The 15287-nt window shown below is 39.3% G+C and overlaps 1 protein-coding gene across 4 annotated transcripts in view; it reads right to left on the bottom strand.

Moving 5' to 3' along the window:
• EBF1 (EBF transcription factor 1) overlaps window positions 1–15287 on the bottom strand; it is a 266899-nt gene that overhangs the window by 80007 nt on the left and 171605 nt on the right. For 2 of the 4 annotated variants that reach the window (XM_066559952.1, XM_066559953.1), the window contains exon 8: window positions 9449–9590. In XM_066559952.1, coding sequence (XP_066416049.1) covers window positions 9449–9590 — 142 coding nt within the window. The remainder of the gene's footprint in view (window positions 1–9448; window positions 9591–15287) is intronic. The other 2 variants (XM_066559951.1, XM_066559954.1) reach the window with 1 other exon arrangement.

The following is a 15287-nucleotide window of genomic DNA, read 5'->3' as shown; positions in this document are numbered from 1 at the left end:
GTGCAGCTTTAGGCACCTTGGTGCTTTACAAGTTTGGCTTTAGGTCCAAGAATTCCCCCAAAAAATTCATTTGGGATACCTATACCCTTGGATGGCCACTTGTCTCACAAAAAATGGATCAGTTTAGAAAACCCTAAATATCCACATCATATCTCTTTAAGCGTTTCACTGTGGCCATTGTACCTTAACTTACACATCTAAATGTTTGAATAACTTTTGAGAAATAATCTTAAACTTCTAAATTTCAGACAAGTTTTTCATGAAACTTTATTCTTGATCTTTTTAATAAACTTCCTAAGCCCATTCACTTTGCTCAGTGAGGTCATAAACCAGCACTGCTTATATTACAGTCACTTTCACGCTAAGGATTTGTTTTGTCACAAAGAGAACTATAAATTCATGGAATGAAGGTGGAAAGCAGAAAGGACTAATTGTGACACACAAAGCTTTCTGGTTATGCTCAGCAAACAGTTTGGGCTAAGATTTTAAAAACCACTTTATGAAGTTGTACTACTGGCTTTAATGAAAGCACACTTTTTGCAATGTCATACACTCCCAAAAAATCTGGTACTCGGGATTTGGGCCAAACACAAAGCCTTTCTTCATTCCAGTATTAATTATTAGTAGCTTATTTTTTATTCTTTGCTACTAAACATTAATAACTTTCAAATAGCAAACCAGATTAGAATAACAACTCCAAACATCCCACCCTGGTGGGCTCCATTTTCTGCATCAGTGTCCTGGTTTATGCTGTTAACTCATTTCCTTGCATGTGGAGGAGCCTTGTCAAATACTCATTTTTCTGGGGAAACACTTGGCAGACAGAGACTTGAATGCTCACTACAATCCTCTCTCAGTTCAGTGACAAGATGAGTTCATTATTTGCAAAGTTTTCTAAACTGAATATTCTAAATGACAGTTTTGTGGAAAATTTTCACCTAACCAAACCTTTAATCCTGAGATTGTTATCATTGAGTTGATTCACAGCTTTGGGCACAAGTTTCATGGGAGCAAAGACCTTTTATAACCACTGATTGCTTTGGGGTATTTAAATATTGGGGTGCTCAACATGAAACATTTGGAAGTGTCCAGATACCTGCAAACTGCTGTGAACACCATTTTCTTTGAAAATCATGACATTTTATAACATCCAGATGAATTCTCAAAAAAATCACTAATTCTTGGCCTTCAACATCCCAACCACAATTCACAAAATTATTTTCCTTCAAAATTTGCTCAAAACAGCAGGGGAACTGAGTCAAAAAAGTATCTTTTCCCACCATAACACCAATAAATCATTTCTTATAATGAAAAAGATAAATTAGAGGAATTTGTTCAGAAATAATACCAATCGTACCACAATAACATGATGTTTTGTCACTTCCTGGTGTGCCCATTTTGGAAGGTTGGAAAAACAACGCCTGGCAAAAACTTCACTGCCACAGTGGAGTGTTTCTCAAACATTTCTCCAATTCTAAAGTATCCTTCTCCCATATGATGCCATTATATTTGTGACATAGTGGCCAGCAAAGCAAATTAAAATGTAATGAATACTCATCATCTATGAATATTCATTTCTTATTTGAGTGCTGCTGAATGTTCTCCTGTTCTGGTACCTGTGAAGTTTCTGCCAAACAGGGGAGTTAAGCTTTCTCTACTTGCATGACTGTATTCCAGTTCCTCTGAGGTCTGGAGAGAAATCTCAAACCTTCAGCAAAGGGTTGGTCAAACTCTCCAAATAAGAGTCAACACTTATGGTGGTTGGAGAATTTCCATCTGAACTTTCCTCCCTTATGGGTCTGCTATAAGAAAACAGTTTTTTCTGTGCAAATCTGTATCAAAATTCAATGGCAGTTTTTCCCATGTTTTCTTCTTTTTGCAATTTTGGGAGCACAGTTCTGAAAGCTCCTCAGGGAAACTCGCAAAATGCTTTCTATCTTCATCCAGGTGCTATTTTTCCATGAATTCATGACAACCTCGTAACAATAGAGGGTGACAACATATCACAGCTTGACATCCCTTAGATATTGGTGGGGAAGGGCTGTTTGGGGGGCATTTTATTTATTTATTTTATTTATTTAGTTAGTTAGTTAGTTGAAAAACATAAAGGACAGTTGCTCGTGGCTAGAAACTGACACATCTCGTCTTTGTAAAATCGAGGTTTTTCCCATTCCCAATTTTCCCCTCTCAACTGAACGTGACCCTAAATCTCTGATAAATGACTGTCAAGGGAAAATCCTTTCTAACTGTGGCAATTGGAATATTCAAATTTGCCTTTTCAGAAGATATTTCCATGGACATTATGTAACAGCAATCCTTTCATTAATGACTAGAATATCTCAAATGGTATGTCCTAAGTCTCCTGCAGAAGTGTTAGCATAAATATGTTATACAATAATGTTTAAAAACCAAAACTACCCCACAAACTCAAACCTCCAACTTCATGCAATAGCTACACTCTAATGGCAGAACTAAAATTCTGGAATCTCCTTGCCTAAACTAGCCATTAAGAATCCATTGTTTAAATCTTGTTTTCATTTAGCCACAGACTAAAAATAAATTTTGAAAGATCGGAATTGCTGCAGCCAGATATTCCAAGCTTTTGAGTACCTCTCCATAATGGATGATTTATGACCCAGACAAATAGAAACAAAAGATTTTCTGCTTTGTGTTTGGCGTGACTGGCTGTGAGAAGGGCAGCTCCACCTACCCACCCACCCAGTTCTTGTGCAATTCTCAGTAATATCCAAGGAGGAACAAGGGATCTGGGCCTGCAAACAGCAACTCTGCTCTGGTGAAGATTAAAAAAAAAAAGACATCAGCAAAATTCAGTGGGGCACAATTTAGTTAACTCAGTTTTGGTTGCCTAAATTGGAGCTGCACAAATCCTAGCTCTGCCATGCTTTGCTGATCTGATGTAAATTCAACATTTCACTCCTGAAAAGACCATTTTGATCACCCAGCCTGACATCCTGCATAGCACCCATCAGAGAACCTCATCCTCAACCACGTGAGGAATTACTCAAACCTTAACCTCCCCCTAACCTGCCATATATTTTTTGGGAAAAAACCATGCCCTTTCTCAACATATACAACAGAGAACTTGCCACAGTACTGGAAGCTTACCTCACTGCCTCCCAGAGTTAAAATCTTGTTAAGATCATCACGAGCCTTTATCTACCAATTCTATCAAGTAAAGCATCTTAACTCTCTGGCCATGTTTTGTCTCTTCAGAGGGACAGATGTTCCCATTCCACCCAAGTTCACATTCTGAACTAATCCAGCCCTGGTGTTCTCACTTGAATTAAAAATTCTATCTGATTATGAGAAAAAATTTTGTTTTGAGGGTAAGAGAGCACTGGACCAGGCTGCCCAGAGAGGTTGTGGAGTCTCCTTCCCTGGAGATATTCAAAACCTGACTGGATGGGATCCCGGGCCACCTGTTCCAGGCAAACATGATTTAGCAGGGGGTTGGACTGGATGATCTCTAGAGTCCCTTCCATCCCCAACCACTCCCTCATTTTGTAGAACAGAGTAAGTCCACAGGGCAGTGAAAAGGTTAATATTATACACTCAGTGAGGTCAAACTCCAAGAACACATAACAAGCCATTATGTTAAAAATTGCCTGAATTTATGAGTCACTGCATTTATGAAGGAACCGATATGAAAAAGACAACTTGGCAAAAATAAAGAAAATTATTTCCAGCTTGAAGTTTTGCAATCCTTCCGTATATCAAGGCTCACTTACTGTTATTACTATCCATGTTGTGCAATGCTCTGAAAGTCACATTTTTTTCCCCTGTGTATGCATAGAGATGTCCAACAACCCAAGGTATTCTTCCCTCATAGAAAATAAATTAGAAAGCAGACATAACTCAGAATAACATACAAGATCCCCTCAAGTAGAGTGGTAGAATCCTAATATTTTTTTTCAATATTTCCCTTCTAAATAATAAATCAAGCCCACTGCATTTCTCTATATGGAATGATATGATGCAGAAAAAGCTTGTGTGTTTATATTTTTCATATAATCACAAAAACATTCTTAAGCTCAGCACTAAACTATAACAGGTGCTTCCACCCCTGGATGAAGCAAGTCAAACTTTAACGGTTCTTTGTTTAAACCTGGCCAGTTTTTTAATACAATAGTCCCTAACTTTGATGAACAACATGAACCTATACCAACTAAGGGTAAAATGTGACAAGTTTTGAAGATTAACCCGTCTCAACTTGTTAAAATTTTTGCTTCAGTCAGTATTCTGTCTTGGAGTGACAATTTCATCAACTAGCACAGAGATAGGCCAAGGAATTGAGGGATAAAATGGTTAAAATGGAGCTGATCAGGTCATCCTCTTCACAACTCTACACAATGCCCAAAATTTAGTGCTTAGAGCTGTGCCAGAGCCACTTAGGGCACAAGAAGAAAGTCACTAAGACAGATTTCTGAGCATCTTTCAGGAATTACCCACCACGTGCAACTGAATTCATGGTATTCAATGTCTGTCCTCAACAATTCTGTTACAGGAAGACTAGAAATGAGACCTAAGGGCAGTCAGTCTCAAAGCTTTATTTTAAATATTATCCTCTCAAAATAATTTATAAGGTGAGGGAAATTTTTCCTTTTTTTAATAATCCAGACAGAAAATACCTGATTCACTAAGGCACAGCCTAGCAATCAGTTTTGCTTTCAAATCTGAGGACTCAGTGGAAAACCTCTGATTGTGCAGTAACTGTGAGCTCTTAAATGGCCCAGGATGGGCAGGATTGGCAAGAAAAACTCTTTAAATGCCCCACTGCTGACAAGAGGATCTGCCTGTCATGTGCAGCTGAGACACAGCCACTACTGCTTTTTATTTCTTGTAGGAGGTTTTGCACCTGCAGACAAACGGTTGGAGTCACTCATTGCTGTCATGAGCTAAAACAACATTGTAAAAGCTTGGCTGTCTCAGGTACCACAATGAAGTGATCAAATACTCCAGCCTTGCACTATCCTTCCCAGTTTAAAGGAACCAGGACTATTGGTTTTGCTACATAATGATTTATTTTAGATATAAACACACGGAGATTTATGCATATTTCATATTAAAATACCAGCAGGACGTTGCTTTGGAAATCGTGGTTATCTCCACTTCCACCTGCAAACTCTGATGTCACATCTAATCATTTGTGTCTATTTCTATCCTGCATCTTTCATCTGCTGCTGCTGTTGAGCTGACTCAGAACGAAATCATCAGCAAACCTCACTATCACCTAATTCTTCAGTGCTCTCCCATGGAGGAGGAAGGAAAAGAAAAAAGAAATAAAACTGTCCCTTTAAAAACCCAAGCATTTAAGCTGCTTGTCAGTCGTCTTCCTGACAAGGCCACTTGAATGTATTCAGGAATATTTGCATAAATGCTCACAGTGAGTTCACCCTGGCAGCTAGTGCTAATGGTACATAAAGTAATTTAGTCACTTCTCTTAGGCATCCTGTCAGGGTGATAAGCACCCCCTCTTTGCCTTGTTGCATATTAGATCATTAGATAATAAAGTGTTAGAGCATGCAAACTGACAGGGTCTCAGGGACTATCATTTTTCGAGGGCATTGCATTCTGCCAGCGAGGAAAAATAATAGAGAAACTGATGCTGCAATTGGCTTTACATTCTTGTAAAGACATTCAAAAGATTTGAGGAGAAAAAAGAATTTTTACTTTGCAATGATATGAGAGTTTTAACTGGAAACTTTGCAGTGGATTTATTGCTGGTAAACTTGAAAAGAGTTGTTGCAATGCCTGCCAAAACTCTCCCCTTCCATAAGTTCATCACTTAAATTTCATTGGGAAGATTTTGCTTTTAAAATTGACACCCTGGGATGAACTACAAGCTGAAATATATCCTACTGTTGGGGCCTGTTGGCTCTTGACTATACATCTTACTATATATATAATTTGGAAAGGTCAACCACACCGGCTTTCTGGTTTACCAGAAATATAAAACCAGTGAGGATCCAACTATTTGTGAATGAAAAAGTGATAATTATTGAAAACCACAGATTACTGTGGCTTACCCTATTTATACCACACAGACATGGATGAAATAATAATTGGCCTCTGCCAGGATATTACTTTTAAAAGATAGGTAGATATATTTGTTTGAAAGATTGGCTGCTTAACCCACTGGCTTCAAGGGGGCAGCATGTGGACACAAAACTAGGATCTGGGGTCCTGGTTATATTCAGAGAAAGAAGCTACAAAAAAACCTCTTCACTTTACTGACTGAAAAGTCTGACAAGCAAGATATAAATAAAGATGTGCTGGATGTCCCAAAAATAATCCAGACTACCTGCTAATGAGATGGTAAAACCCAAATGTGGAGACACCAGGCTCCTGAGTGGCTCGAGAGGTGCAGCTTTCTTTCCAGGTTTTTGGCCCCCAAAGTGTCTTTTAGGTGTCACACAAACTGTAACTCCGTGTTTCAGAGCAGCAAACACGAGATTGTAAGGAGAAATAAGCTGGATATTGTCTAAGTAAACTCAACAACCAGCACACCTTTCTACATCCTGTCTCCCCTTTCCCCAGCCCTCACAGTCAGGCATTCATCTCTATTGCCATCAGGACTTTGTGTTAAGAAGTTAAACGTCTGGAAAAGTCCACAGGAATACATTTGGTCAAGGGTATATTTTAGTCAGATCCCAGATTTTACAAACCTGTGATGAGCAGTTGCTCACCAGAGCAATGAACCAGAGACAAACCATGACTACATTCCCTTCCCATCTCCCTGCTCATGGATACAGCTCAGGTCAATCTGTCCTTCCCCGAGGGAGGCAGAAAAGCTGGGGAGAGGAGAGGCAAAGAAACAGCCTCTCATACTATGCAAAATAAAAATTCCAAAAACTGGAGAAAAATAATACATCTTCTGACTCAAAGTGAAAGCAAAAAATTATTTCAGTGGAGGAAACTGTCATCTGTTCTAATGGGTCTTGTCCAAAATTCAATAGCATTAAACCTTTTTCTTTCTTTTTATTTATTTAGTTAAGTGTTTTAGATACCTAATAATATCATAACAACAGTTATGGATTTTTGAAATTTTTTTCCTGTTTCTTGGACACATGTTCAGAGAATTCCTGGAGAGTTAGACTGAAGGATTTGAGTTAAAAAGAAAGGCTCCACCAAGCCTTTGGGAAGAGAACAATTTTGTAGTATGAAGGTTGCTATTCAAAAGTAAGAATTTACTAGCAGTTGCTTTATGAGGTTGCTTGAGAGGTGCCTGAGAAAACAGATTAGAAAAATCACCTTTCCCACAAAATGTACACATGGAGATATTTTGCAGATGTTGACTTTTAATATCAGCACAGTAACTCAGGTGTGTGCAGCTACGTAAGCAGAGAATTATCTTTTTTTTTGTTGCTTTTTGCCAACAGAATCCCCCAGGTTGTAGGAGTGGGAACGACAGCTGTGGCAAAATGAGATACCACCATGCATGAGAATAAGGGCATTTATGTAAGAGAAATTAAGTACTGCCTCAACCAAAAGCATGCACTGAGAAGACTGCAATGGGGAAAAAAGAAAAAAAAATATGGCAACTACTTTAGTAGGAATATAAGAAAAAAAAAAAAGGAGTGTTTTTTTTTAAGACTAGACTTAATGGAAAGATTACAAAGTTGAACAGAAAGAAGTTTCCCTTTGTAATGCCTTCTGCTAATTAATAAAGACAGAGTTCATACATTCCTTATAAATTTCAGAAAAAATTATGACAGTGGTTTGTTTATTAAATTAGGTTGTTGGCAGGATGAAAAAAAAATTCTATAACATGAATTATGGCTGAAAATGGCTCGTAGCCTACATAAAAAGTTAGAGCTAAATAAATACAGATGTAAGTTATGTTTATATAATGAGAAACGCTGCTGAGCTAAGAATTTTAGGTTAGTAAGTGTGAACTACAGACCCGATTCTGCAAACACTTATCAATACCCTCAGCTTCTCTGACACAAGAAGCCTCATTGATCCCAACAGGACCATATGTGAGCATAATCTTAAATATATGCATAAGTGCTTACAGGACTGATGCCTGAAAGCATAAACAGAATAGAAAAGTATTTCCACAGGAATCCACTGAGCAGTAGAAACCCACACATTTTCCCATTTCTCAGCATTAATAATTTCTTTTAACATATCTAGTTAACATTTCTCTGAGTGGCATTTGCTTTCCCAGAGAAATTTTTATCTGGTTTCTTCAAACTCTTTGGAAAAATCTATTTAATTATTCATCAGATCCTTGGCAAATATTTGTGAAACAAACCAGCATAAAGGACTGGTGCCTTCTACACTCAGCTACTTCAATGGCAGCTGAGGGTACACATCTCTTAGAGGGAGCAAGCACCTATTGAATTTAGGATTACAAACAGCTTTGAAAACAAAGAGCTATTCTACCAAGCTGGAACAGGGAGAGGGGAGTGAAATGCCCTCTGTTTTTGTTTTGTTTTTCAGCAGTAGTCATCAACTTTGAGGACAAAGAGCAAAACAAAACATTAATCAAATCCAGATTTTTCAAAGTACATTTGCACTCAACAACTCCCATTTTAAGCACCTACAGTCACCAGCAGATGTTCCCTTCCAGGACCAGCTGACCTTACAGAAGAGATTACTGTCCCCAGGCTGCTTCCAGCCACGTGCCCCCATCCCACCCTTGCTGGAGCTTACTGTGCTTCCAGAAAAGCCAAACTGCCTTGCACCATTTCTCCTTCAATCATTTCAGCAACAAGCCATATTGGCAAAGAGTGATTATTTAAACGGTTTAATTCAAATGAACTTCACTGGCCTGGAGGAGACCAGGGAGCAAGTACACAACCATCCTAGCTGGCATGCCATGGTGAAGAATAGCCTGGAGCAGGGAGGGGAGACAAACAGCTGTGGGAAAAGCAACGTCCTCAGCTGGCACAGCTGGAGCCAGAAAAGAACATTCATCCATGGCTTAAGTAAGCAGATGGATTTCCAAAAGGGCTCTGCTTTCATTTAGGGCAATTCAAAGGAACAGAAGAATCTCCTAGAGAGCTCAGCACCCTCTAGATAGAAGAAATGCAATCCAAAATTTGGGTGCTGAGCACTTCAGAAAATATGCAACATCCTGTAGATGTCAAAAATCAGGGCAGTCTGGAAAAAAAATCAGACTCCAATTTTGGGTGCTGAATAAATGCAACCAACATGAAAAAAAAAAAAATCACTCCACTTCACTGACACACAGAACAACATCTGCACCCATGTTTGCTTACTTGTTTGTCATTTCACTACATTTAGAGCTGACCTACTTGAAAAATTCCTCCTTTGGTCTGGAGGCCAGTCCCTTTCAAATGTCTGGCCCCAGAGATAATAAATGCTTACAGGACAATTTTGAAAGCAGCAGCCAGAGACACAAACCAAATAAATCCACATTTAAAGTAGCAATGCCAACCAATGAAAATGATTTGCCTACCATGTTCCAGATAAGAAGGCGTACCTTCCGAGGGATCGAGTCTTCGAGCTCTCCGCCCGTGCTTGGAATTGTTGTGCACAAACATATTGTCTGACACTGCCAGCACATGGCCATCAACATTGACTGTTGTAGACACCACGACCTGCAAGCGCAAGAGCAAGATGGAGGAAAATTTGGATAAATCCGTGTGTTTTTTATAAAGCGCGGAGTGTAATAAACTCAGTTAAATAAATAACAGCTGGGAGCTGTAGAAAATTGCAAAGCTATTTCACATAATAACTGGTGCTTATGCTGTACAAATCTAACAAGAGGCGCTATTGATGAGCGGGTCTCTGGCATCGAAAGCTTTTGATGCAGTTTTAAGTCAAATTGCAGAGTTTGTAGCTGCGTGGCAGACAGCACACTGTTAACCATCATTTTAACAAGAGGATCTTTATTAAGTATTTTTTTCCCCTATATACAAGGGCAGCTGTGTTTCACCCTAAATTATCCTTCAGTTTCCACACTGAAGTAGATAGAGATGTTGACATTGCAAATGAGAATCAATTCAGAATAAAAGAAAACAAAAGTGTATTTTGTGAAGTTGTAACAAGAGTTGTTGTCTGCCTTACCCCCACCCTTCTCTGCTGCTCTCCCCTCAGCGCAGTCACTGCAGGTTGTTGGATTTGCCCAGATTTCTCCGGAGCTCTATCTTAAGGAATATGTATCGGCATGTTTGTGTACACACACACACACTTGACAGTGGGGTCTTGATCTGGAGAACACAGCCCTATTCATCCAGTGTTAGAATTATTTGTATTTCTCAACTTATCTCAATGTCAACACCTGGGATTTGATTTGAGGTGAGGTGAGGGAGACACAGCAGGACTGCACTGGAGGAAGGATTAGACATTTCTGCTCCCCAGAGCCGCCCAGGGCAGGAGAGGAGCCAACCCAGCAGAGGCAAACAGGTAAATGATGGGTCCAGAGTAGAAGACCCAGCCACTCCAAGGTGTCCAGAGGGACTGCTCAACCCTGAGGCTCCCAAAGGAAATCCCTGTCCAGGCAGAGGGCATGTGAGCCATGGAATGTCATGGAGAAACAAGTCCCTTGCAGAGCTGTGAGCTCATCACAGCACACCTCCTCCTACCCCATTCAGACCAAGCAGTCTGAGCCTCCCTGGCTTTCCTTCAGCCACCCCTCCCACAGCCTCTTCCCAGCAAAAGTATGGCATTCCCAGGGTTTCACCCCAGCCAAAGATTTGGCCTTCAGCTGGCTGCTGGTTTGCCAGGAGCATGCGCCGCCTTCGAGAACTTTGACTAAAACAATAAGAAGAAATGACCTACACTTCTCCTTACATTAAACAGGGAAAGGGATTAAAGACTGAAACCCACAGAGATATGTTTATTCATGCGACCTCTTACAACCAAATATAATAATTGTCTGTTAATTGCAGTTTCAGCTCCCACCTCATGCTTCGACATGTGAAACAGCAATCAGCGGCTCCTGTTTAATCCACCTATTATGTTGACTAATTAACTTTGCTCGACAGTTTATTTCTTCCTCCATTATCAGCCCCTGTCAGCCGCAAGCACAGTGCCGCAAAGGGGGACCTCAGCCCTTTTGATTGATCACCGATAGATTGACATGCAGATTAATTTAATTAGAATCACCTCACTCGAGAAATGAAAGACAATGGCAAGGGGGCTAATAGATCTGCTCTTATAATGAGGCAAGCCTCCAGAGCCACGGCAGAGGATTTCTGATTTATTTTGCTGAATTCCCCAGTCGCTCTGAAAGGCTCTCGCTTTAATTGTTCTTGGTTTTGAGAGGCTTTAGCCTCTGAAGAGGTGAAATGCTTTACAAGGATTGGCAAACATTGCTTCAACTCTCTCAGGAAGCTGCTGCCTCTCAAAGTTGGTCAAATGGGGACACTTAAAGGATCGCTTACAACTATTTAATTTCATCACTTGAATTGGAGCTAAAAAAAAAGAAAAAATAGAGTGAAAGGAAAAATTTTCTACCTATTTCTGGCCCCCAATTAAAATACTCAAAAAGTAAGCAAAGCCACTAAACTGCCCAGAGCAGATCCTGAAATCTTTCTCTGGAAAAAGAGGAATACAAAAGAGAATATTTTACATCTAAAACATCCTAACCCCATCCCTCAGAATGGCATTCCAAGCAATAGACTTTTGTGTGTGTTTTAAGTGAAAGATATTAAAATACAGAATAAATGATTCAAGAGCTCCTACAGATGGAAATTTGGGAAAAAGAAAGCACCAAATACTACAGATACGTTTTTCTGAAATCAAACTAAGGAGAGAAAAAAAACCAAAGCCCTATATATAAAATTCCAAAAGGGATTTCAAAAGTAATTTATCCATTGAATTCCTGAGGGGTAGAATAAAGTTTATGATATTTTCAATAAAATATGATCTTATAGTAAGTGGCTCGGGGTTCAAAATCTTATTTGTGCACTTGCAACCATTGTAAATTCTTTGCAAGAGGGATTTTGAACCAAACCCTTGGCACTGCCTGTCACAGCTCCATGATTTATGCCAGCTCCTTATCTTCTTCTAGGGGTCTGATTAGGTGCGTATGAAAATTAACAAAATTACAATTAATAAGAATGGCTACAAGATAAAATATTTTCCCCAATTCCAAAACCCTATAGGAACACACAGACTTCACACTGAAGCTGATCAAACCTGCACTGAAACCAAAACTTTAAGCATTTTTAGAAATTTAGGGATTCCAGAAAAATAATGAGTCAAGAGTAGTAACAGTAAGGTAGTTCTCAAAGCTGTGAAAATCCTGTATCTAAGTAGCTGTTGCTATACATGCAACTTTTTAGGTAAGAACTTTTTAGGTAAGAGGAAACAATCCTGTTGAGGTTTTATGTCAGTAAAGCTACATTTAATTTCCCCCTCCTCAGATTTTCAAAACAGTTGATGCAACATATTTTGAATTACTTAGCAATATCTTCCTACCTCCCTCCTGAACAGTTTGATTTACTATGAAGAGACCACATTGGTGTGGCTCTTTCGTGTCGTTAGCAGCAGAAACTATAAATGGAATCCCCCAGTGAAACTGTTTCTAGTCTCAGGAAATGCAGAAAAAAAAACCTCTTATGTGTCTGTTTGGAAAAAAAAAAAAAGATTATTCATAGCACACCTGTAAGAAGCAACAGGCTCTTGCTGCTCAATTCTTTAAATGAAAATTCTCATTAATGGAGGAACACTGAATGTGCACTGCACCAAAGAAATATTAATGCCTCTAATTATTAATAGTGAAAAAATGCACCTCAAATATTGTGTGCCACAGTCACCTACTTGGATTGCTGCAGAGCACTTACATACTTACAAGTTCTACTCATATTTTTTAATCTAAAAAAATACTACACTCTCCTCATTTTGATTTTGAAACGACTGGGATATGTTCAAGTTAAAGCACATGCTAAAACTAATTTGTGGAGAAATCATAAAATTAGGGGGAGGGGACAGCCAGAGTACATGTGGAATGGGCACCAAGGCATCCTAAAACACAGACTGTAGCAAGAGGGAAAGGCACACTACAGTTTAATAAATGATTAATGAGGTGCTGACACATTAATGTAAGCACAGGGACAACCAGGTCTGCCAAATCTCAAACCTTTCCAAATTTTGTCAACAAAACACAGTTTTAATTTGAGACAGGCAAACACGGAAAATGATTTTGAGCTTTAGCTTTAGCCCTTCACAGATTTTGAATTTAAATCCTGTATCAACACCAGGGGAGACAGAGGTATGAAAGAAACACGTGGGTTTACAACTTTCTTCAATGAAATTGGCACTATTGAATGCAGTAACATATCCCAGCTCTGTGGATTATTCTGCCTGCCATTAAATAGTTCAGTTTGTGAATACTTTGGAGCTTAGATTTTTTTTTCTTTAAATATTCAGAGACCAGGAGCCTGGAGATCAAGCTATTTATCCATGTTTAGCACTCGGCCTGTTTATTTGGTATAGTACCTCACCTAATATATCAAAATTAAGCATTGCACAACTCCTGATTTTTAACCACAGCCCATTAAGCTTTGCTCACTGATTAAGACATAGCATTTTCCTTGTGCTTTCAATTTTCTCCAGTGTATGGTGAAGGATCTGATATTTTTGCAACATCCCCAATACCCAGTGGCAAAGGCAGAGAAAATCTAGCTAGGATAATTTCCAGGTCTGAAGTGTGTCCTAAGTGTTAAATATGTAACTCCAGTGCTTGCCACTCTTCTGAAAGCTATAAATGGCTCAAGCACATCTTTATTTTCATCACCACTTGGTGACCTCTTCCTACAATGTGTTGACTTCTTTATTCTAGTAACTAAAAATCACTCTCCATTTAACAAGACACTTCAAAAGGTGCCTAACTAAGAGCACATAAGTACAATACATTCAGTAATTTTGCTCACGTGCTCAAGGACAGGCCAGGCACTTAATTACCTTGTTGAATTGGGCCATAGCTCTCACTGCTATTTTTCAGTCTCTTTTTCTTTTTTTTTTTTTTTTTTTTGCCTTTCCCTTCTCTGGGGATGGAGCCTTGCATGTCCAAATTCCATTATCTGGGATTCATGAAGCATCATCTCTGTCTCTTATGCAAATTTGCAATAAGACACAAGTGGCTTCAATTCAAACATGAGTGGCAGCATCCCATGGAGGCAAACGAGCAGCCTCTGCTGCAGGAGAGGCTGTGGTAGCAGAATCAAACAGCATGGCAATCTCTAAGTGACTTTCAAGGTTTTCATAATAAGTGAATGTTTGGGGTTTCGTTCAGTGACACAGCCTGAAAAGTTTCCTCTAAATTAAAACTTGACATGTGTCAGTTTACAAGCAGTTGTGCTAAAACAAGAACAACAAGACAGCTAGGGCGCCTGGGTTTCATTAATTACAATAACATACAAAACTGTTTAGGTTGTATGAATGAGTTTTTAGTTTTGAAAAATCAAATCTAGGCAGAGTTCAATCATGACACCATCTACTTAGTAGCAGTATTATTATTACCACTAACTGAGGCACTACAGCCCATCCCACCAAGAATGACGACTTATTGTGATGAAGAATTCACAACCAGATTGAGCAGCTGCTCTGGAGGATTTCTGGAATAAAAAGGCAAGGTTGGGCAAAGGTGATAATACACAACAGCACCAAATGTTTTGTGCAATTGGGCTGATGAAACATGGAGATGAAATTATTTTCTCAAGGACAAGCAGGAGTGTGAAGCACAGATGAAGTACTGTGCAGTACTTCACTTCTCTCTGACTGTCTCCTTGTGCTAATAGAGACACAACAAACACAGCCAGGGCCAGCACTGCTCCAGCAACACACTCTGCTGGCACTCCACACCACTCCACTTGTCACATGCCTGGACATCTCAAACATGCAGAGAAATTTATTTCCTTCCAGGCCCACAACAGCTTTTATGTTAGACTTATCACACTCCTACATTTGCAAGCAAAGTTCAGGATAAAACCTCCTAATTCATTTCTGATTGTGAGCCTGAATCAACACAAACTCTGCCTCCTCCCTGTACTTTCTTAACATGTCTTGTATCAGATGATAATCAGACAATTCCACGCTACAGGGGAAAAAAAAAACTTCTAAAAATCTAGTAAGAAAGGAAACTTTCTACAGGACTGGTCCTTAGATAGTGCAGGACTCACGTCCTTGACCCTCCACTGATTCTCCCATCAAAACCATCATCTGTGTTCTAAGAACTTCCAGCAACTTTTGGGGACTGAAGAAGGACAGACCAAAAGTTGGAAATATCTCTTGGCAGCTTCAAAGTCCAGCACAAGTAGGGGAAGGAAGGGAATGTCTCCATTTTTGAA

Source organism: Molothrus aeneus, chromosome 15, assembly GCF_037042795.1.
Source record: "Molothrus aeneus isolate 106 chromosome 15, BPBGC_Maene_1.0, whole genome shotgun sequence".
NCBI lineage: Eukaryota > Metazoa > Chordata > Aves > Passeriformes > Icteridae > Molothrus > Molothrus aeneus.
The sequence above is the reverse complement of the archived record's forward strand: the minus strand, read 5'-3'. Positions and strand labels throughout refer to the sequence as shown.